A 23,872-nucleotide genomic window follows, 5' to 3' on the forward strand; every position below is an offset into this window, starting at 1 on the left:
TGGCCCGGCGCCCGGGGGTCTAGGAGAGAAGTCGCTCTAGGGGCGGGATCCGCTGCCCCGCCGCGTTCCCATTGGCCGTCGGTTCCTTAAACTGTGGCTCTGAATCTGTGTCCTTCCGCCGCAGAATTTAGTCCCCCCGAAAGGGCAACCTGCCCGCGCTTTCTGCCGCCGCCACCGCGCTTCCTCCTGAAGGTGACTGCGCCCGCAAAGACGCAGGGGGCGGGGCCCGGGTCGCCGGGAGCCGAGATTGGACAGAGGGCGGGGCGGCGGAGGGATTGCGGCGGCCCGCAGCGGGATAACCTTGAGGCTGAGGCCCCTGCTACTCGCACAGCAGCTGCACGTCCCTGGGATCCACATCTCTTCCAATTTGCAGCGTAGCCCGAGTCGGTCAGCGCCAGAGGTGAGCGGTGCAAGAGGCTGCGCCATCTGTCCCCACCAAGGGCCCGTGCACCCGGCTAGTGCGGAATCCCGGCGCGCCGGCCGGCCCCGGGCACGCAGGCGGGGCAGCGCAGGATCCGGGGCATGTGGGACGCGGTGGAGCTCAGATACTGGAGAACGGCTCCTCAGAAGTCCCCAGCGCCGTTCCTTCCAGATCAGGCGGGTCCGCCGGCTCCTTTCCCGTCCCAGCCCTACCCCCTCATTCTGGTCCCATCCTCCTGCCCCAATCCTCAATGCGCCTCCATCCTTGCCTGCCTTCTCTCGGTCCCTCGTGATTGATTCCACCCTTGCCTCCCCTTTCTCCGCGCCCTCTGTTCCGTGCCCGTTTGTTCCACTTCCTCCTCAAGTCCGGTCCTTCCACCCACTCCTCTTAAACCTGTGCTTGCCCCTTCGTTCTAATGGCTTCCGTGTAACTTACTGAAACTCGGTTCTGGTTCCCCTCCCGGGTCCATGCTCCATTTATGCGCGACCGCCCTTCCTGCGCCCCAGTTCCCTCTTGCCGCCCCTCCCCCTGCTCGCTGGTCACGTCCGCTCTCCCGCATCCCCCTCCTCGCCTGGCATGTCGCCTCCCTCCCTCTCTGCTCTGGTCGCGCCCGCCCACTTGCTCCGGTCTCCGAGCGCGGTCCCGCGCCCATTTTCCATCACCGCCTCCCAACTCCCAGGAGGCTCGGGCGGTGCTGGGGCCCCGTGTCCGGGGCGGGCGGGCGGAGGGCTGGGCTGGGTCGCCCGCGCGGCGGGCGGGATGCGGCGGCCCGGGAGCAGCTGGAGGCTTACGTAACGTTGGCCTGCCCCGCTGCCAGGAGGCAGGGCGGCTGCCCCTGCGGCGCGGTGCTGTCCCATGCGACCGGGATTAGATGGGTGGCCTGCGAGGGTCTGGGAATGGCTCGGGACCCGCGAGCTCTCCCGGCCCTTGCCGGGTGGCCACCGGGGACCACGCTCCATCTCGCCGCGGCCGGGCTGCACGTAGCGGCCGCGCCCAGGGTCCACCCCGCTTCACCGGGCGGTGGCCTTGGGCCGCGTAACGGGCCGTAGAAACGTCTGCAGGCTTCGCTGGGGCCTGCCGGCCCTCGCCCGCTCCGCGCCTCTCCGGCACGTTTTTTTTTTTTCTTTTCGTTTTTTCTTTTTTCTTTCTTTTTTTTTTTTTTTTTTTTTTTTTATTATCCAGCAGGTTTTTTTAACACATGCGCCCTGATTGTGGAACGCGGAGGCCGCGGGGTGGGGTGGGGGTGGGCTCTGGTTACTGAGGGGGCAGGAAATCTGTGGCGTTCACTCAACGCAAACGGTGTGGGTCACGGGCTCTTTGGGGGTCGGAGTTAGAGACCAGAATGACTGGACGAGTCATAGCCCACCGAGCTCACAATCTTAAAATGTATACCCGGTAATGCTGGGAGTGGGGCACGAGCTTCCTGCTGTGGGAGGGAGGGGGACAGGAAGCCTCGTAAGGTCTCACCAGGTGGCAAGCACACTGGATTAGAAGATGCAGGAAAGCACCTTCCAGTCTGAAGGTCATTTAAAGACTAGTCATGGAAAGGCATCCCTGGGCTTCTTAATCTGCATACTCCAGACCCAGGGCTTGGACCTTTGCTGGTACGGGTTAAAGTGAGGCCGACAGTGAAGGTCCACGTGGAGAGAGACATCGGGAAGTTGTCAGAAAGGCTTTTAGAATCAGGTTTGACTCATTAATTTCCTGAGACTGATTGAAGGAGTTCAGCCTCTACACCTCAGTTTCCCCTGGGAAAACTGGGAGTAACATTTTCCTCATGATGGTTGAAAGGATTCATGCCTACGTGGATGTTGCACACTCAGTTAAGTGTCTAATCTCTGGCGAAATACCCAGAAGAAAAGCCTGTGAATGAATATATTATTTTCTAGCACAATTACTTAGTCCAGAATTGAGCATAAGGGCCTTGATTCATTATCTTACTGCTGTCCGCAAACGCCTGCAGCTAATCGTGGGGAATCAGGCTCTCTAACCACGTGTCTCCTGGAAACCAGTCCCCCCAGGGATCTGGTTTAATATTGACAAAGTCACTGATAATGTAACTTTCCAACTCTCTGCTTGGAGCAGATGCTCTTTGATCATCTGAGATTGGGACCTCTAGACAAAGGCAGGCAAGGAGGGGCTGAGTTAAGCCTTCGGTGTTCCCCTGTAAGTGGAATACCTCTTTTTTTTTTTTCTTTTTTTTTTTTTTTTTTGAGACGGAGTCTCGCTCTGTCACCCAGGCTGGAGTGCAGTGGCCAGATCTCGGCTCACTGCAAGCTCCGCCTCCCGGGTTCACGCCATTCTCCTGCCTCAGCCTCCCGAGTAGCTGGGACTACAGGTGCCCGCCACCTCGGCCAGCTAGTTTTTTGTATTTTTTAGTAGAGACGGGGTTTCACCGTGTTAGCCAGGATGGTCTCGATCTCCTGACCTCATGATCCACCCGTCTCGGCCTCCCAAAGTGCTGGGATTACAGGCTTGAGCCACCGCGCCCGGCCGTGGAATACCTCTTAACAGGGGAACATTCCAGCCCTTGACTTGCTCTGCCTGCTGGTGAGATTAGGATTGGAGCCAGGATCAGTAACCCCCAGTTGGCCATCTTGAGGGCGTGGCTACTCCCGAGGCCACAGAGGAGATAGAGGTCAGGACTCCCCGGCTGCAGCATTGTTAGCAAATAATTTGCCCTTTGGTGGCCTGAGGTGCTGTGGGGGCAGGAGTGGGCTGTCTTGTGGGGAAGGGAAATGTAACGCATCACCAAATCTGTGGGGGAGTGGGGCTCTGTGGGGAAGATGACTCAACCTGTCAATTATTCTACTTTTGAGAGAATTATCTTCGCTGGGTGAGTGGGGAAACTACGTAGTGGTTCTTGCAGGCTTAAAAAGTCCCTTCTCTTTCAGTGAGTCAAATAATGAAGCATGCATTTCCCCTAATTAAAAATGCCTCAACTTCGGAGCTTGCGGTGAGCCGAGATCGCGCCACTGCACTCCAGCCTGGGCGACAGAGCTAGATTCCATCTCAAAAAAAAAAAAAAAAAAAAAAAGTCCCTCAACTAAGTGAAAAATGATTGGTCCGGGTCACCTGGTTCTCTGTACTGCCTTAAGAACTTAGGTGCAGAGTGGCAGAGCCCGGTGCCCAGCTAATGCAGTCTGTGCAGCTTCATTCCTGGCCCTTTTGTAGCGGGCACAGCAGCCTCTCCTGGGACATGATTAATGATGACTTAAAGAAGGTTCTTGAACTCATTTCTCAGTTACTGACTTGAACCAAAATGTATGGATGTTGGTCTCCTGTCTAGCACAGCTGCTTTCATTGTAAGCATTGCGTTAGAAATAATGTATTCATATTTTAGCAAAGAGCATCATTAGCTCTTTAAGAACTGTACCCCCAGTGACTTAGCAAATTTGGTGGCTGTGACTCTAAACAGCTAGCACTTTATGGGAGTTGCTTCTGTGCCTTGAATGTTGTGACACTGATGTGGGGTCACAGGAAAAACCATTTTATTTCTTAAAGCTGTTTGTTTCTTAATATTGAAGCAATGGAAGAAATGAGGAAATGGCCATGGGCAGGAAGGTAGAAAAAAATGCAGCAGTTACATTACAAACTCACTTTACTTGGGTTTTAGTTCATTTTAAAGCTTCAGGGTTTTTTTTTTTTTTTTGACAGTTTTGCTCTTGTTGCTCAGTCTGGAGTGCAATGGTGCGATCTTGGCTCACTGCAACCTCCGCCTCCTGGGTTCAAGCGATTCTCCTGCCTCAGCCTCCTGAAGTAGCTGGAATTACAGGCACCTGCCACCACGCCCAGCTAATATTTTTGTATTTTTAGTAGAGATGGGGTTTCACCATGTTAGCCAGGCTGGTCTTGAACTCCTGACTTAGGTGATCCACTGGCCTGAGCCTCCCAAAGTGCTGGGATTACGGGCATGAGCCACCACGCCTGGCCTGCTTCAGCTTTTATGAAGGCAAATCCGGATGTGTTATCTTGGCCAAGAGCTAAGACTGAGACCAGAGTACAGGAAAATGACTCATTTGACATTACCCTTCTTTCTGAATCACTCCAAAAGCCCACAGTCAAATCCCAATTTAACTGATATACCACAAGAATGCATTGCCCCTGTGAGCAGAGTTTTATTGCAACTTCGAGGGTCTTTGTGAGATTGGTTTATTTGGTATGAGGTCTTAAGGATTTTAAGTTGTCCCTTTAAGCATCAGTTCTGATACAGATGGGAATAGAGCTAGACAACCAGATATATGAAGACCATTTGTGATACCACCTTACTTTTGGGGAGCTTGCATTTTTTTACCAAGGGGCAGACTGAATAATTGAGTAATTTGAATACTTGGGGCATTGTTAAAGAAGCTGTTGGGGGAAGGTGAGCCTGGGTGAGTGGTGGAGGGTGGCGTGCAGCATCTGCTGGGCTTTCCGGCCTCTTGGTATGACTGCTCAGCTCAGGAGTTGGGGGCTTTAGGGCCCCCACCACCCAGTGCGGCGAAGCCCCGCCCCTGCAGTGGTTTGTGCTTGTCTGCACGTAGGAGGGAGCAAGCCGGCTGCAGTACCTTCGGTGGCCTCTGAGACTCACCTCCCCCACTTCTGTCCGTAGACAAAGCTCCTGGGGAGCTCTAAGCCTCTTTCCTCATGCCAGCAAGCAGTCTTGGAAGCAGGCTGGGGCTGCGGTGGGAGAGATGCCAAGACCAGTTATTCAAGGGCAGTGAGGTTGCCAGTCCTAGCATTTCAGACTGTGGACCAGCACAGCTGCTGGCTGAACACTGCAGTCAAGATTCTCTGAAGGGAGTCCTATCCCTTCCAAACATCTTCAGTTTACTTACAGATAATGTTTCTTCATATTTTATTTTATTTTTTTGAGATAGAGTCTTACACTGTAACCCAGGGTAGAGTGCAGTGGCACGATCTCAGCTCACTGCAAGCTCCGCCTCCCAGGTTCACACCATTCTCCTGCCTCAGCCTCCTGAGTAGCTGGGACTATAGGCGCCCACCACCACGCCAGGCTAATTTTTTTGTATTTTTTAGTAGAGACGGGGTTTCACCATGTTAGCCAGGATGGTCTCGGTCTGCTGACCTCGTGATCCGCCTGTCTTGGCCTCCCAAAGTGCTGGGATTACAGGCATGAGCCACCGCGCCCAGCCATGTTTCTTCAGTTTTAAACAACTGATGTCTCCCTTGGCAATGAATAAAAAAGAACTACTCATCAATGGAATCAGTCAGGGCACATAAGACCCACTGTGTCCACCATGCCATTTCAGAGGAGATTCGATTGAATTAAGCAGGGAAATAGAGATGTCGTAAACATTGAAACTATCTCGGTATCCCTCTTTGGTTATTAACATTAGATGAGCAGAAAAACAAATGTCACCCATCAGATGGGCAAACATTTAAAAAGTCTGGCAGTACCAAGTGAAAAAGGTGTGGAATGCAGCAACTCAACGTTGATTGATACAGCCACTTTGGAGAGCAAATCAGCCATATTTAGTAAAAATAGAAATAAACATACCCCATGACCTAAGACTTCAATTTCTGGATATATAGAAACTCATACAGTACAGGGAGACATGTACTACAAGAGTAAAGTATTGATTAATAGAGAAAAACTAGTTTAATGGGGAGGGGGAGTGGCCACCAGTAAGGGAGTCCATAAATAAAATTGTCTGTTGTACAGTGGACTAGTGTAACAGTTCAAATGAATTAGCTAGATCCATATACCCACTGGATGGATCTTGAATGTGCTGCTGAGTGAAAAACAAGTTACTCAGTGATATATACAGTGTACCACTTAGGGCATTAAGAAAACCACAATATTATAGGGTTTCAGTATAGATACAGATACACTGTACATAGACTTCAGTGAACTGGAAGGATACAGAGTTCATGACAGCGATTGGGTGTCAAAATGCATGATGTGGCTGGGTGCAGTGGCTCACGCCTGTAATCCCAGCACTTTGGGAGGCTGATGCAGGAGGATCACTTGAGGCCAGGAGATCGAGACCAGCCTGGGCAACATCACAAGATTCCCATCTCTATTTAAATAAATAAAATAGAAAAAAGAGTTCATGATGGAGGTGGAAAGGGTTGGAGGAGCTTGGGGATGGGGAAAAAATGAACTGTATAAAATTATAATTTTTTTTTTTTTAAGAAAGTAAAGAGGGCCAGGCGCAGTGGCTGACGCCTGTAATCCCAGCACTTTGGGAGGCTGAGGCGGGCGGATCACGAGGTCAGGAGATTGAGACCATCCTGGCTAACACGGTGAAACCCCGTCTGTACTAAAAATACACACACACACACAAATTAGCCAGGCGTGGTGGCAGGCGCCTGTAGTTCCAGCTACTCGGGAGGCTGAGGCAGGAGAATGGCATGAACCTGGGAGGTGGAGCTTGCAGTGAGCTGAGGTCATGCCACTGCACTCCAGCCTGGGCAACAGAGTGAGACTCCATCTCAACAAAAAAAAAAAAAAAAGAAGAAGAAAGTAAAGAAAATACAGCTCAGCCTTTATTTGTGTTTTTTTTTTTTTTTCCTTTTTTTTCTGAGACAGAGTTTTTCACTCTGTTGCACAGGCTGGAGTGCGGTGGTGCGATCTCTGTTCACTGCAATCTGCACTTCTTGAATTCAAGCAACTCTGTGCCTCAGCCACCCAAGTAGCTGGGATTACAGGTGCGCGCCAGGCTAATTTTTGTATGTTTAGTAGTGACAGTGTTTCGCCATATTAGCCAGGCTGGTCTCGAACTCCTAGTCCCAAGTGATCTGCCCACCTCAGCCTTTCAAACTGTTGGGATTACAGGCGTGAGCCACCACAGCCGGCCATGGCTCAGTGTTAATGGTCAGTTCTGGGTGGTAGAGATGCAGATGTTAAAACTTTTTTTTTCTTTAATTCATAACAAAATAGAAGCAAACCTACAAAGGCTATTGTAGGAAGACCAGTCATACTAACTAGTTCAGTGCTCTTGGAGAGTTGGCACTGCCTTTCCTCCTTTATTGCCCCAACTAGAATGCAGGGCAGCCCTTCCATTAAATGCTGAGCCAGTGCCTCACTTTGCTGAGGCCATAACCCACCTTAGTTGCACTTAAGAGGACCCTAAATCAGGATTCCTGGTTCTAGAGTGTGGATATCATACCCAGAAACACCACCCTACTTTTAATCCTAGTAAGGGGGCACCATGTCCCAAGGCAACTAACGCTTCCCCCAAACCACCTCCTTCAGGCTGAAACCAGTTGTCTGCACCGAGCAGCTGGGATAGAGCCAGGAAATACTCGGCATCTGAGGATACTGAGGGTTCTCTGACTTAGGACTTCTTCATCTGAAGTTGAGTGGTCTTTTGGGGAAGTAGGCCTGTTTAGCATCAGCTGCTCTTCCCTATTCCACACTGTAGCTGGAAATAGGACCTTAGGTTCCTGTTGACAAGTCATTTACTTTTAGCCCTGAAGAAATAAAAGAGCCAAGTGTTTTGTGGTTTTTTTTTTTTTTTTTAAAGCAAGGGAATTTTACTAGAACCTGTAAGTGGGCTCATTTTGTTCTGTGTAGCTTGGTAACACCATACTGCTTTATGCTGTGGGGCCTGCTGGGGTTAAAGTGTGGGCTTCAGACCCAGGTCTCTTAGCTAGAAGATATCTCATCCTCTGTATCCTGCACCCATATGCAAATACGCTATTGTCATTATCCTTAACTGTATATGAAGACGGACAGTGCCTACTCCAGACCTTACTAGATTCTGCTGGCCCATCACCCATTTTGATCATGTTGCTGGCCTAGTTTGATTAGGGCAAATCTTAGAAATTCCATTTCCATTGTTGAGGAAGAGAGCTAGAGAGCAGGCTGACCCGAATGCCAGAATATCATGATGCAAACTTTCTAATGGATGCTGGTGTTCTGAAGAGTTGAGGGTTGAAAGGCCTTCATGATGGCTTGAAGATGTAGGTAGCAAACTGACGTCACAGCAAGGAACGCAATCTTGTGTACCTACTGGCAACGTTGGAGAGAGAAAGTGAGCATCAGGTGCCACCATTTTACAGTTGATCTGTGTGAGGTTGGTATCGGAGCATAATTGGTACAAAGTAAAAATGACTTAGGCAGATGCAGACTCACGGGCCAGGCTGGTTTATTAGGGCAGAATGATTTGGTCCTTTGTGAAAGAATTGGTGGAGTGAAGCGTGAATCTTTCCCAGCGCAACCCAACAACAGTCCTGGCCCTAAGAAGTGGAGCATGGGAGCTGGGTGTGGTTCGTGCCTGTAGTCCCAGCTACTTGGGGTGCTGAGGCTGAAGGATCGTTTTGAGGGTGCAGTGAGCTATAATATATAATGTAATATAATATAATATAATCATACCACTGCACTCCAGCCTGAGTGACAGAGTGAAAGCCTGTCTCAAAAAAAAAAAAGGTTGGAGTGGGGAGTGTTGGGTATTTTTTATGATTTTTGTCTCCTGGTTTCTGAAGAATGGCCGAAAAATTGTGTCTGATACAAAGGAAACTAATACAAAGAGCCAGGAACTGTCTGAGATGAGAAAGGAAAGGGAGAATAGGGCACCTGGAGCTGAGCTGTGATTGTGCCTGTTCCAACCTGTAACTCCAGACTAAGGCCTCTTAGAGATGGTGTCTCCTTTCTCACAGAGGAGACATGGCTCTGAGGAAGATCTTACTGCAGGGGCTCGGGCTCAAGAATAAGGCTCCTGGACCTGGGCACGGTGTGTGCTGCTATCAGTGGATACGCCAGGCTTCCACTGCTGGCTGGAGGTTGGCTCTGCATGTCTGTGCCTTCCTAGGAGGAGGATGCAGTAGTGAGTCAGACTGGCATGGGTGGGGCCACATGTCCTGGCAGGCACTGTCCGGGCAACTGGCATGAGGGAGAGGAGACTTTCCCAGAAGCCCGCCCTGAGAAACCAAGACTGGGCTGCTTTCCTGGAGCCAAGGGAGAGTCCAGTGAGTGTTTTACATACAACTCTAGGTAGGTGGTTGGTGGTGTGGGCAGCTTGTGCTGGGAAGAGGATTTTGGAGAAAGCAGGAGAGCTCTGGCCCTCCCTGCAAGGGAGGCTTCAGGTCAGAGCCTGAGGAAAGACCTGAGCTTGAGGTATGGGGTCTCTGGCTCGAAGAGAGCATTAAGGATGCATGAGATCTGAAGTATGGATGAACTTGCTGACAGGCAAGCTTTTTTTTTTGACTGCTAGTGTGTAAATCCACTATAGAAATTTTCATTTGTCATTCTTGTACTTATTGGCCAAAAATTAGAGCTTATAGGCATCAGATTTAATTTGAGATAGTTGAAATAGGGTTTGTGTTTGAGGCCAATATAATTTTATCTGCTAATGGCATCTTCTGGACTTGGAGGCAGCCCTTCTGTACCAGAACATTGTCACAAAGCTTTTACTGTAAAGCTTGAGAACAGACTAGTTTGCTGGATTTGGGCATGTAACTAACAGATCTGAGGCATGGGATTATCCTATGGACTTTTTTTTTTTTTGCTTTGAGGTTCTGACTATATTAAGGTTGACCACTTTAAGCCATTGAAACTCTCCTATAATACATTTGTGATGTAGGGCCTAAGACATGTTTGTTTGTTTTTTTTTTTTGAGACATGTATCTTTGCTATCTTTTAAAAGCAGATTATTCTTGAAGTGCATAGAGCAGCAACCGATTAATGGAATTGGTATCTTCACATTTCATTTACTTCCTCCCAACAATTTTATAGGATGCATATAAATATTTCCAAAAAAGGTATACATAATTTCTTACTATAAAAGTATTTTTATTTTATATCAGTAAATTTGTTAATAAAGAGGAATTTTTGTTGTTGTTGTTGTAATCCTACCACCCCAATGACATCCTATTAAAATATCAGTATATATCCTCCCAGGTCTTTTAGGTATGTTTAATTTGTTGTCCCTTCCCCACTCCCAAAAGGGGAGGGACCAGGTTCTTGTATAGAATAGTGGAATGTTACTAAATCACGTGTTTAAAGAGACATAACAGCTGAATCTGTAGAGCAGCTGCCACCTGGATACCTGGTTATTAAGGTAATTTTTCCATTACCCCAAAGAGCTTTAGTTACACTCAGCTTTTACCTTAATCCTTGTACAGCTCTCCAGGGCACACTTTATTCAGCTCTGAGCGGTCTTTGCAAGTGAGGCCAAGGAGCCAACCTGAGCCAAAAGGAGAGCATTATGTCACCGGAAGCCCAAGCCCAGAGAACCAAAGGTATGACCTGACATTCAGTGGCCCCAGCCAGGTCTTTACAAGAAGACCCTGATATCTCAGGTCTAAGAAGAGCCAGCTGATGGTTTTTAAAAAGAGTGGAATTAGTTACTCTGACCCACTTATTCAGATCTTATTTTGTTCACAATGTGGTCCCCAGATTGTAGGCCCATTGGAGGCCACAGCAAGGCCTTTGTGTTCCAACTGGCCTGCTGTGCCATCTCTCAGTAATGTTCCCTTAACAGCCAGACTTCCCTAAGCCCAGCTGGGAGCTCTGAAGGTATGCGAGCCCCCCTTTAACCATGAGTGTAGGGAGAGGGACCAGGGCGCCCCAGGCTTTCCTGTCAGTAATGCAGAAGTTTCTCAGATTTAGGGACGGGGGAGCAGAGGCATAACTTTGATTCTGACAAAGAGGCATTCAGAGAGACTGAAAGGTCATTTAACAAACACTAGAATGCTTCCACTTACTAGGTGCTAGGAAATACAAAACCATATAGGTCCTGGAAGAGAGGATACATAGTAGATATTAGAGGCTTAGGAAATACAGTTGAAATGAAGAATGGATTTGCCACGTTGAATAGTTAGTTGGTATCTTATTTCCCCATTTTAAAAGTTTTAGAATCTGTGGTTGAGGACTTGTGGCCATCAGTTTTCCATAGCCGACAGACTGTTCACTATTGCCTTCAGAGCTCTTTGGACCTTAACAGGCCTTCTTTGGAGATGGCAGAGATGGGTTTAGATGCATACTCTGCTGGAGCCACCCAGAGAGCCCACAAAGTCAGGGATGGAACAGGGTAAAGGAGTAAGGGTCATATGTGTGAGATGCCTTGATTTGGAACTTTGAGATTTAGGAAGAGATGGGGAAGGGCTAAAGAGGGACTTGTTTCTGAGCCTTGCTTGGCTGAAGCATTTAGGCTAAAGCGTTTTAGAAAGAGTAGCCCTTGGTCTGAGAACTCAAGGAAACAACTTTCTGATGAGAAATGTAGCAAGCTTCTGGTTCACATCCTTACCTGATAGTTCTTCAAACACTGCCTGGAAGCTTCTCCTGAGCCTCTGATCAGCTAACTAAGAGGCTGAGTGAGTTTAGTTGTAAGTCATTAATGAAGAAAGCAAAGGTCAGGGCCATTGTCAGGATTGTGACCTGGGCTAGTTAATTACCTGGAACTGATGGTCTGTGTTACAGAGTGGTGGTATACTTGTCAGACTTAGAAAAGAAAACAGGATGTGTATCAAAAATCTTTTGGGGAAAAGATTTGACCAGCAACTTTAATTTCTCTATGTTGCAGCTATCCTGTTAATGTAGTTGTGATAATTTTATAATTATACCAGTGCCCTTATGTTATCCTTGCTTTGCAAATTGCAAATTGCTTTACGTGTCCTAACGTCCTTCTGGCCAACAGTAGATGTGGTTTTAGGTTTAGCCTCCTAGGATGGAAGCTTTTGCATTCAGGGGAATGACTTTGGGTTGGGTGAGGATTGTAAAGAGGCAATGTGGGTGCCCCACGACAAAGCAGCTATTTGTAGCTTTGTGACAACTTGACATACAGAGATCTAGGCTTATCTAGGCACTAAGCTAGGAGTTAGTTGTTTGTATCACTGGAAGATTGGTTATAACTTCCTTCGTTGGAAGCTCCTTCATTGCATGTTAAATGATGTTATTTATAGATAGGGTGGTGGGAAAGCTGTCTAAGTAGATGTCAGCCTAGTGTAAGAGAGACCTGCTTACTGTGGGTGCTTGGGACTGTCAGCAGTAGGTGGGAGGTTTTAACTTGTTCAGTAAGGTCCATTTCCATTGTTCACCATCTTGTGAACCCTTTGTCTAACAGGAGCAACCACATAACCACAGCATGTCTGGCTTCCCTGTGGCTTGTGTACAAAGCGTGCTTATTGAGTTAATGTATAAGCAGGAGACACCCTCCTATGATAAATGGTATATTAACCACTTCTCAGTCTTACCACTCTCTTTCAATTTGTCTGGACCCAGGACCTCAGCAGCCATGTCGAAGCCCCATAGTGAAGCCGGGACTGCCTTCATTCAGACCCAGCAGCTGCATGCAGCCATGGCTGACACATTCCTGGAGCACATGTGCCGCCTGGACATTGACTCACCACCCATCACAGCCCGGAACACTGGCATCATCTGTACCATTGGTGAGTGGGTGTGCCCCTTCCCCAAAAAAAGGGCTTCATGGAAAGTGACCCTTTCTCTCCTGAAAAGACTTAACTAAATGTCCTAACAAACCTAGGTGCTACATGGGATGCTACACAGATTCTTATAAAAGGACTCAGGTCATAGGAAGTTGCAGTAAAGAATTAGTATGTGCACAGGATGGCAAATACAGTTAATAAGAGAGTATTAGACATTTCAAAATTGCTAAGATGGCCAGGTATGGTGGCTCCCAGCACTTTGGGAGGCCAAGGTGGGAGGATTGTCTGAGGCTAGAAATTTGAGACCAGCCTGAGCAACTTAGACCCTATCTCTCCAAAAAGTAAAAACAAAAGAAAAAAAAAATTAGCTGGGCATGGTGGCATGCACCTGTAGTTCTGACTACATGGGAGGCTGAGAAAAAGATCACCTGAGTCCAGGAGATTGAAGTTGCAGTGAGTCATGATCACACCACTGCACTCCAGTCTGGGAAACAGAGCAAGATCCTGTCTTAGGAAAAAAGAAATTGTCTGGGTGTGGTGGCACATGCCTGTAATCCCAGCACTTTGGGAGGCTGAGGTGGGCGGATCACCTGAGGTCAGGAGAACCAGCCTGGCCAACATAGTGAAATCCCATCTCTACTAAAAATAAAAAAAAATAGCCGGGCGTGGTGGCAGGTGTCTATAATCCCAGCTACTTGGGAGGCTGAGGCAGGAGAATCGCTTGAACCTGGGAGGTGGAGGTTGCAGTGAACCGAGACCTGACCATTGCACTCCAGCCTTGGCAACAAGAATGAAACTCTGTCTCAAAAAAAAAGAAAGAAAGAAAAAAGAAAAAAACATTGCTAAGAGTAAATTTCAAATGTTCTCACCACAAAAATGTTAAGTACTTAAAGTCATGGATATGTTAACTAACCTGATTTAATTATTCCACATTGTATCCAAACTGTATGTATTGGATTACATAACTTTGTAACCCAAATTATAAATTACCAGTTTCTAATAAAAAACAATTTGTTGCAAAAAGAATCCATATGCTTTAGGTTTTATGCTATAGGCAAAATTTAGAGGGTGTTTTCCTTAGCAGGTCTTTGTAGGAGCAACTTACAGACCTAGGAAAGATCTTTTTAATATGTTCTGTGCAACCAAGATCCTGTGGTTGGACATCTGGCTGGGTTTCAGTGAGGGCGGAGAAGGCTGGCCAAGTCTTAACCTAGGCTTTTCTGATACAGTGGGAGCCTGCAGAATTTGAAGGAAATGGTCGAAGTGTCCCAGTAAATCAAAAAAGTAAGCTGGCACGGTGGTAGCCTTCCATACACTTTTTAAAGACTTTTGACCTATTTGGGAGAGGAAAAGTTTTCAGGGAAAAAAATTCTTTAAACTTAAGCAAACTTAAATGTTTTTCCTTCTTTGAATAATTAATACTTGTGGCTTTAAAACTTTTCCTAATAGGCCCAGCTTCCCGATCAGTGGAGACGTTGAAGGAGATGATTAAGTCTGGAATGAATGTGGCTCGTCTGAACTTCTCTCATGGAACTCATGAGGTGAGCTGTAGCTGGACCCTGTGGCCATTGTGATGGCCTGTAGGAAACAGGGAGGGGGTGCAGTGTTCATTTAGCCACAATGGATTAGGCAGGGATGAGTCTGAGTTTCACAGCCAGTGTGAAGTTTGTCTTTACTAGCCCATCCCTAACTCTCCTTCCCTCTTGTCCTGGCGAAGAAACTGGCTAAGTCTCTTTTAGCAAAGAAGACCCCTTTTGTCGCTGGCCATGTTTCTCTCACACACCTCTCCTACCGTTAGCTTTCACAAAGGAAGATATGGAAAGGTTCTCCTGGAAAACCCTCTAAGCCTTAGATGTCCTGACCACAGCGCTTGACTCTCCTGTCCCCGGGTTTCTGCTACAGCCTGTATTGCCATGGTAAACCATCTAGCAGATCGATTCTGGCCTATCTTAGAACCAAAATAACTGGGCAGGTCCATGAGAAGAGTTTCCATTATTCTAAGTTTTGAATGACTGAGCCTAATGAACAAGCCCTCGCTGGCGTATAATACCCCTCTTCCTCAGCACTATATTCCCAGCCTGTGCCTTCCCAGGAGTTCTGTACATTAAAATAACACCAGTTAGCACTCTTCCTCAGGAGCCTGGTAGGACTGTATTTGTGATGGGCTCTTTATTACCTGGCTTTACCTAGGCCTTGCCCAGGAGCCAGGTAGCAGCTGTCAGGATGGCTCCATTCCTGCTTCTGTTGCCAGATTTAGAATAAACCCATTCTGAGGAGTTTGGGGTTCCCTGAGGTACCATGACTTATTTATTTTTTTATTTTATAAGACAAAATTTTGCTCTGTCATCCAGGCTGGACTACAGTGGTATGATCATGGCTCACTGGATCCTTGACCTCCCAGGTTCATGTGATCCTCTTGCCTCAGCCTCCCAAGTAACTGGTAATACAGGCATCCACCACCGTACCTGGCTAATGTAAAAAAATTTTTTTGTGTAAATGAGGTCTCACTATATTGCCTAGGCTGGTCTCAAACTCCTGGGCTCAAGTGATTCTCTCCAATGTTGGAATTAGAGGAATGAGCTACTACCCCCAGCCTGGGATTGTGCCTTTTTAAAACCTTCAGACTTAACCATAGATTTCCCATAGATCATGGGATTTCGTAATGGCATTGATAAGAGGAATCACAGAAGAGGCAGACTTTGTCCCTGTCTTGGCTTCTGTATTTCCTGTTGAGAGTAAAGAAAATGCTACCCTGTAAGGCCAAGTGCCTTATAGAGGTTGCCCTCTGGCATTTGGAAGTTGGTATTAAGTTTGGACTAAAAATAAAGCCTCAGGAAATGCAGTCCAAGAGTGAATTCCTCCTTTTGGGAAACTTGAGACTCTTCATCATAGATTCCCTAACCTGTGTACATAAACAGCCTATGGCCTGGCTAGTGGCTGGCCCCTAAATGTCATGGGGACCTGACCAAGTCCAGCAGACATACCACGCAGGTTAAGACATGTCCCTGTACCTTTTGGAAAATTCTGTAGTTTTCCAAAAGCAAGGGGTCCTTAGCAGGAGTCACCGAGAATTACTACAAGTGTTAGCTTAGCTTAAAGAGAGAGAGTTGAAGACAATGGTGGAGGTCTGTTCACTGTTGATCCCTGCTGCTGTAGTCTGCCGTGGGCTCCTGCGTTCAGGGAGAGGAGCAGAAATAGATTTTTAAGAAGTTGACCTTTAAGTAGGCTTTGTGGTTCCTTCATCCAGTAAAATAACACCACATAGCTCTTACATGGCAAGGGGGAGTGATATCTGCTGCACCTGCTGGATGAGAGCTGGCTCCAATTTTGGTTTTTTAAACTTTAAGAGGCTTTTATCTCTGCTTTCACTCCTACTCCCAGATTATAATTAAGATTTTTTTTTAATTTTTTAATTTATTTTTTAAAGATGTCCCTCTTGTGGGTTTATTTTGAAGTTTTAGACCAAGATGAGGTTGTCTCTGGGCTCAATTTGGAAACTGATTTGAAGTTATTCTAATTTGTATAATGTAACATAAACAGTTTCAACCTTACCGTTTGTCAGGGCTGTTGTTTCATATGCACCTTTGACTAGGGGCTGGGATGTACTTTTCTAGTTCCTGACTATTTTAAATGCTCTTCTGAGCAGAACGTTGAGATTACTGTCTTCCCTCTCACTCTGACAGAGGAACATCAAATGTCTGCATCTGATCTTTTAACAGCTTTCTTTTTTTGAGACAGAGTCTTGCTCTGTTGCCCAGGCTGGAGTGCACTGGCACGATCTCGGCTCACTACAACCTCTGCCTCCCAGGTTCAAGCAATTCTCATGCTTCAGCCTCCTGAATAGCTGGGATTACAGACCTGTGCCACCATGCCCAGCTAATTTTTAAATATTTTTAGTAGAGACAGGGTTTCGCCATGTTGGCCAGGCTGGTCTTGAACTCGTGACCTCGGGTGATCCAACTGCCTCGGCCTCCGAAGTGTTGGGATTACAGGCGTGAGCCACACGCCCAGCTCTCTTTTGACAGCTTTGGCAACTAGTCTTCAGCCCTCACTTTTGGCAGTTCACATGGGCAAGGTGCATTCTTGCTGAACATGTGGTTCCATATGCCTTGTTTTCCAGATTTATTTATTTATTTAGAGAGAGTCTTTCTGTGTCACCCAGGCTGGAGTGCAATGGCACGATCTTGGCTCATCTTGGCTCACTGCAACCTCCACCTCCTGGATTCAAGAGATTCTTCTGTCTCAGCCTCCTAAGTAGCTGAGATTACAGGCATCTGCTACCATGCCTGCCTAATTTTTGTATTTTAGTAGAGATGGGGTTTCACCTTGTTGGCCAGGCTGATCTCGAATTCCTGACCTCAAGTGATATGTCTGCCTTGGCCTTCCAAAGTGCTGGGATTACAGGTGTGAGCCACTGTGCCTGGCCTAGAAAAAATGACTTTCAAACAACCTAAATGTAGAGCCTTCCACAGGACAGCATTGATGGATGAAACTCTTTACCGTGTAACATCCCAACAAAGCCACAGCTGTAGTAGAAGACTCAGTACACCTCCCAGAAATGCTCTAAGAGATTATAATATATAACATAGATTTGAATAATACACCTAATAATTGGTATGTTTATAATACATAGTTTTACATCCCCAAGACCAAAAATGCATGTTTGTGTGAAACACTCATGGTTACAAATATATATTAGGCCACCAAAAAAACCCCCAAGTTTCATAAAGTAGAAATTATACAGACACATTCTCTGCTAAAAATTTTTTAATGGAAATTAAGAACAAAGTCAAGAAAACTGAAGTGTGCTTACTTTAGAAAGCAAAGATCTCAAGGTAGATGGAATAAATATTTAACTCAGAACACTAGGGGAGGAAAACCCTAAAAAGGGTGAAGAAAAATAATTTTGTAAGATTATAGCTCAATGAAATGAAAATAAATTTGACAAATTAAGCTAAGAGCTGATTATTTGTGGGTAAAAAATAGTAAAATAGAAAGTTCTGGGAAGCCAGGTGAAGAATGCAAGGATGTACAAATAAGAGTATGAATAGAAAAGGGAATATTTCCTACACATTGGAGATTTTAAAAGTCAAGAAAGACTTATAACTTAATTCCTATAGAGAGAGATGACACTGGCTATTTTCCAAGAAAAGATTAAATAGCCAAAAAGATAGAAAATAGGAATAGACCAGTGGCCATAAGAAGTTGAAAAAGTGGGCTGGGCTCACACCTGCAATCCCAGCACTTTGGGAGGCCAAGGAAGAGGGATCACTTGAGGTCAGGAGTTCGAGACCAGCCTGGCCAACATGGTGAAACCCTGTCTCTACTAAAAATACAAAACTGGCGGGGCATGGTGGCACATGCCTGCAGTCCCAGCTACTCAGGAGCCTGAGGCAGGAGAATTGCTAGAACCTGGGGAGGTGGAGGCTGCAGTGAACTGAGATTGCACCACTGCACTCCAGCCAAAAAGTTGAAAAAGTGGCTAAGATCTGGTTCACCTCAGAACATTTAAGTCCAAACGATTTTAGTGGCTGAATTGTCTCCCCTTCAAAATTCAGTTACATTGTTAAACTGTTCCAGAGCCTAGAGAAATACAGAAATCTTCCCACTGTGTTCTTTGAAACCAACATACTCTGATACTGAGATCAGACAAGGACAGTACGAAAACCAGGCAGGTACTAACAGCGTGCTAGACCAGTCTCACTTAGATGCAGAAAACAAATAAAATTTAATAATCCAAATCCAGTAGTGATTGAAAGGAATGTCTTGATCCATGACCAAGTAGATTTTATTCTAGGAGCACAAAATTCTACATTAAGATTAAGTAGAGTTAAGGTTGACTTTTTTTTTTTTTTTTTTTAAGACGGAGTCTCACTCTGTCAACCAGGCTGGAATGCAGTGGCACGATCTCGGCTCACTGCAAGCTGTGCCTCCCGGGTTCACACCATTCTCTGCCTCAGGCTCCCGAGTAGCTGGGACTACAGGCGCCTGCCACCAATGCCTAGCTAATTTTGTTTTTGTATTTTTAGTAGAGATTGGGTTTCACCGTGTTAGCCAGGATGGTCTCGATCTCCTGACCTTGTGATCCCCCCTACCTCGGCCTCCCAAAGTGCTGGGATTATAGGCGTGAGCCACTGCGCCCGGCCTGAGTTAAGGATGACTTTTAAACAACCTAAATGTAGCTAAATATAGAGCCTTCTGCAGGACAGCATTGATGGGTGGAACTCTTTACCACATAATAACATCCCAACAAAGCCACAGCTATGGTGGAACTCAGTCCACCTGAGTCTTACCATTATAAGATGATAATAATAGGTAACATTTATTAAATAATTACCATGTACTTTGTCCTAATACTTAATGTATTCTTTTACTGCTCACATCAACTCTGAAGGAAAGGTACCACATCCCCTTAAAAGAAAACAACTATTTCTATTCTATTCTTTTATTTTTTTTAGAGACAGAATCTCACTCTGTCGCCCAGGCTGGAGTGCAGTGGCACGATCTTGGCTCACTGCAACTTCTGCCTCCTAGGTTCAAATGGTTCTCTTGCCTCAGCCTCCCAAGTAGCTGGGTCTACAGGTGCGTGCCACCATTCCCAGCTAATTTTTGTATTTTAAGTCAAGATGGGGTTTCACCATATTGGCCTGGATGGTCTTGATCTCTTGATGTCATGATCCGCCTGCCTCGGCCTCCCGAAGTGTTGGGATTACAGGCGTGAGCCACCGCACCCAGCCTCTATTCAATTCTATTTTGTTCTATTTCTATTACAAGCCAGTAAGCAAGAAAATATCATAATTTATAAGGAACCCTATAAAAAACAAACAAGCCAACGGTCCCTCATTAGGGAGTATGCCTGAATAAGAAGCTGAAGATTTTCAGATACAGGCTTCAGGCAACATTGTCTTTAGAGGCTAAGCTCTGGCTCCAGCTCCCTCCAGCATCCTGTGAATAACAGGCAGGCTTACTTGCAGGTGCCGCTTTCCTGGACAGTGGTGGTTAAAGGACAAGGCCCAGAAAGTGCTGAATTAGGTGCCCTTGTTATCAGCAATGTCATATTGATCACGCTGTCTTAGAGCTCTTTCGACATCTTGGCTCTGCATCTTTTTTTTTTTTTTTTTTTTTTTTAAATCTTTTTTCTTGAGATAGGGTGTTGCTTTGGATAGTAGGGTATCCAGGCCAGAGTGCAGTGGTATGATCATGGCTCACTGTAGCCTTGACCTCCTAGACATAAGTGATCCTCCCACCTCAGCCTCACAAGTAGCTGGGACCCCATGCACCCACCATCATGCACAGTTAATTTTTGTGTTTTTTGTAGAGATGGGGTTTCGCCATGTTGCCCAGGCTCATCTCAAACTCCTGGGCCCAAGCTGTCCTCCCACCTTAGCCTCCCAAAGTGTTTGGTTTACAGGCATGAGCCACTGTGCTTAGCCTGAGTCCCTCTTTTAAACAAACAAAATGGTAAATGGAAAGGAGGAAAGGCTTAAGAAAAAAGATTGAAGCACAGATTTGTTGCAAGCAAGGAATAATAAAGGGCAGTTCATTTAGAGAAAGGCATATGACCACCTTTCCCCGTCTCCAGTCAGAATCTAGAAAGTGATTGAGGCTGGGCGCAGTGGCTCACCCCTGTAATCCCAGCACTTTTGGGAGGCCAAGGTGGGCGGATCACGAGGTCAGGAGATCGAGACCATCCTGGATAACATGGTGAAACCCAGTCCCTACTAAAAATCAAAAAAATTAGCCAGGCCTGCTGGTGGGCGCCTGCAGTCCCAGACTGAGGCAGGAGAATGGTGTGAACCTGGGAGGCGGAGCTTGCAGTGAGCTGAGATTGTGCCATTGCACTCCAGCCTGGGCGAACAGTGAGACTGTATTCCCCCCAAAAAAAAGTGATTGAGAAAATCAGGTCTGTGTGACCTTAGCAATGAGTTGTTTAGCTTGGGCCACTGTTAGCTTAAGTCAATAACTTCAAGTTTGCGTTGTAGTTGGAATCAATAGAGGAAAAGCTCTCAGCATTACCACATATATCAGAATGTGACATTGATTGCCAGATCAGCCTTTTCCAAACACAAGTTCTAGGCTTTTTGCCCTGTTTATCAGCTTTATTTGCTGAGGGTATTTGATGAGTCTTAGGGAAAAAAGAACAGCCCTGGGGACACAGCTGCTTTTATGATGAGCCATGTTTGCACCCATACCTTAATGGGTTTTGGTGGCAATATTCTGAAATTTGCCACCAACGTTTCAAAGATTTGCCCTTAGGGTGAATTACTGCTGTAGTAGAAGTGGGTGGAGGCTGAGGAGATTGGATTAAGCAGGTAGAGGAGTTCTCAGTGCATGGATCGTTCTGAGGATGGAGATAGAGCCCTAAGACATCCACAGGCCTTTCCTGAGTGATCAGCTTTGGCTCCTGGGCAGGGAAATTGAGCTGGATCCTAGTGTGGGAGCACGCTTGTCATCTTCCTTCTTTTTCCCCAGTACCACGCGGAGACCATCAAGAATGTGCGCACAGCCACGGAAAGCTTTGCTTCTGACCCCATCCTCTACCGGCCCGTTGCTGTGGCTCTGGACACTAAAGGACCTGAGATCCGAACTGGGCTCATCAAGGGCGTGAGTATTCTGTGGAGAGCGAGGGAAAGACTCAGTAGGCAATATGCCCCAGAGACATGTCCTCCAAAGCGTTGAGATGCCGTGTTTCATCCCAGCACTATGAAGGACTGCAGAGGAGTTGAGGTCTACAAATGAGGATTTATTCATCACTGTAAACAATGTTGATTTGATTTACTTTGCTAGGAAATGGTACCACAGAGGAACCCTTTTTTTACCCTAAAAACCTAAACTTTAGGCTTTCTAACTTGGGGAACCATCTCTTTGTATCTTTTTCCCCATCATTAAGTAGCATAACTGAAACATTATATTCTGTTTTCTTAGATTATTTCTGTGAAGTGTACTGAGTTAGAGAATAAGAGCAAAAAACTGTATTATTTTTAGCGGTGACTTGAGCATTGTTCCCTGGAGGAAAGAGCTTTTCCATTGCTTCTGCGGTGATGCTGCTACTGGTGTCTCCAGTTTGGACTCTGGCTTATTCTCTTGCTTACTCCCTAGAGCGGCACTGCAGAGGTGGAGCTGAAGAAGGGAGCCACTCTCAAAATCACGCTGGATAACGCCTACATGGAAAAGTGTGACGAGAACATCCTATGGCTGGACTACAAGAACATCTGCAAGGTGGTGGAAGTGGGCAGCAAGATCTACGTGGATGATGGGCTTATTTCTCTCCAGGTGAAGCAGAAAGGTACGTATGGGAGCTGGAATCCAATTGTCTAAAACCCATCTTTTGTCTCTAAAGTTCCTTGACACAAGGAAGATGGGAAGGTTGGTTGCCTGGCAGTGAGATTGAGTCTGTGTGTTCTCAGGAATCCCTTTTATAACTCATTTATCCTCAAAGACAGGCTTTAATCCAGCATAGTTACATTCTTCTGGTTCCGGAGAACATAGGAACATATATATATACACACATATATTTCTTTTTTGAGACAGAGTCTCGCTCTGTTGCCCAGGCTGGAGTGCAGTGGCACGATCTTGGCTCACTGCAACCTCTGCCCCCAGGGTTCTAGCGATTCTCCTACCTCAGCCTCCCGAGTACCTGGGTTTACAGGCACCCGCCACCACGCCTGGCTAGTTTTTTTGTATTTTTAGTAGAGACGGGGTTTCACCATGTTGGCCAGGCTGGTCTCAAACTCCTGACCTCAAGTGATCTGCCTGCCTTGGCCTCCCAAAGTCAAAACAATCTTAATTCTCCTTTTTTATGGGTGTGGAAAGTGAGGTACAGAGAGGTTAAATGGCTTGCCTAGGATTACACAGTTAGTTGTAGTAGGGTTTCAACTCTGGTAAAACAGCTCCAGCACCCATAATGCACCACTTCCCAGCTCACTGTGCTTGGGGGAAAGGTGCCTGCTTCCTGTTGAGCTGTGCCCTCGGTGCTCTGCCTCCCCTGCTTACCCCTTTTCAAAACACAGGTGCTGACTTCCTGGTGACGGAGGTGGAAAATGGTGGCTCCTTGGGCAGCAAGAAGGGTGTGAACCTTCCTGGGGCTGCTGTGGACTTGCCTGCTGTGTCGGAAAAGGACATCCAGGATCTGAAGTTTGGGGTCGAGCAGGATGTCGATATGGTGTTTGCGTCGTTCATCCGCAAGGCAGCTGATGTCCATGAAGTTAGGAAGGTCCTGGGAGAGAAGGGAAAGAACATCAAGATAATCAGCAAAATCGAGAATCATGAGGGGGTTCGGAGGCAAGTCCCCATTGTCCCTGCTCCAGTCCCAGCGCAGCTCTCTAAAGGGCATGGTGCATCCTGTGAATATCTGATTCCCATCAGAATGTAGACTCCCAAACCTGTTCCAAACCTGCTGAATCACAATATCTTAGTAGAGTAGAAGGCATTGTGTGTGTGTGGGTTTTGTTTTTTTGTTTTGTTTTGTTTAAAGCTTCCTAGGTAATTGAGATGCTGGCAGCTTGACATTGTTCCCTGGGCCTGGGGACCAACATTTGAGAGAACAGGGTCACTGCTCATAGTACCAGGGGCCATGATGCTCTGTTCCTGATCAGAAACACTACCAGTGTTTGCTGGAATGTGGGGACCAGGGGGAAAGATGACAGCAGACACTTAAGAAGGGGCTCGTTTTGGCCCTTCCTGGGGAGCCATGTGGAATTTCAGGGGCTGGTGTCCATGCTAAAACATATGGCCTCCTGGTCTTCACTTAGAACGCAGCTGGCTCAGTGATCATGCTAACTCTGGTATGGTCCATTCCACTCTCAGAGTAAGATGTGTGGTTCTTCTCCGGGGTCAGATTGCCTCAACTTAGCTTACCCCCTCCACAGTGCTCATGAGGTAGAGCCCAGTGGGCATGGCCACCATTTTTGGCATCCTGCTAGGAATACAACTTAGCACTACTAAGATGCTAGACCTACGCTTGTGGATTAGGAGTGTGTTTGGGGAGGGTGGGGGAACAACCCTCTGCACCCACTGTAGTGGCCTTACTGTCTTAGCTTTGTGTAGATATCCTCTGTACCAGGCAATTTGGGGCCCTCCCCTTTGCCATCCTGATAAGCTGAACTTGGCGCTAGGCCA

At 46.8% G+C, this 23,872-nt stretch overlaps 1 protein-coding gene across 4 annotated transcripts in view; it reads left to right on the top strand.

The window, feature by feature from the left end:
* The first annotated feature begins 242 nt into the window (after positions 1-242).
* The window catches only part of LOC105487484 (pyruvate kinase M1/2), a 32,656-nt gene continuing 9,026 nt past the window's right edge, over positions 243-23,872 (top strand). For 2 of the 4 annotated variants that reach the window (XM_011750959.2, XM_011750964.2), the window contains exons 1-6: positions 243-400; positions 12,591-12,757; positions 14,204-14,295; positions 21,227-21,358; positions 21,854-22,040; positions 22,765-23,035. In XM_011750959.2, the coding sequence (XP_011749261.1) occupies positions 12,604-12,757; positions 14,204-14,295; positions 21,227-21,358; positions 21,854-22,040; positions 22,765-23,035 (836 nt within the window). In that variant the 5' untranslated portion in view covers positions 243-400; positions 12,591-12,603. Of the gene's footprint in view, positions 401-3,120; positions 3,258-10,492; positions 10,610-12,590; positions 12,758-14,203; positions 14,296-21,226; positions 21,359-21,853; positions 22,041-22,764; positions 23,036-23,872 lie in introns of those variants that run through there. The other 2 variants (XM_011750955.2, XM_011750947.2) reach the window with 2 other exon arrangements.

The sequence above is a fragment of the Macaca nemestrina genome, chromosome 7 (assembly GCF_043159975.1).
Source record: "Macaca nemestrina isolate mMacNem1 chromosome 7, mMacNem.hap1, whole genome shotgun sequence".
Taxonomy (NCBI): domain Eukaryota; kingdom Metazoa; phylum Chordata; class Mammalia; order Primates; family Cercopithecidae; genus Macaca; species Macaca nemestrina.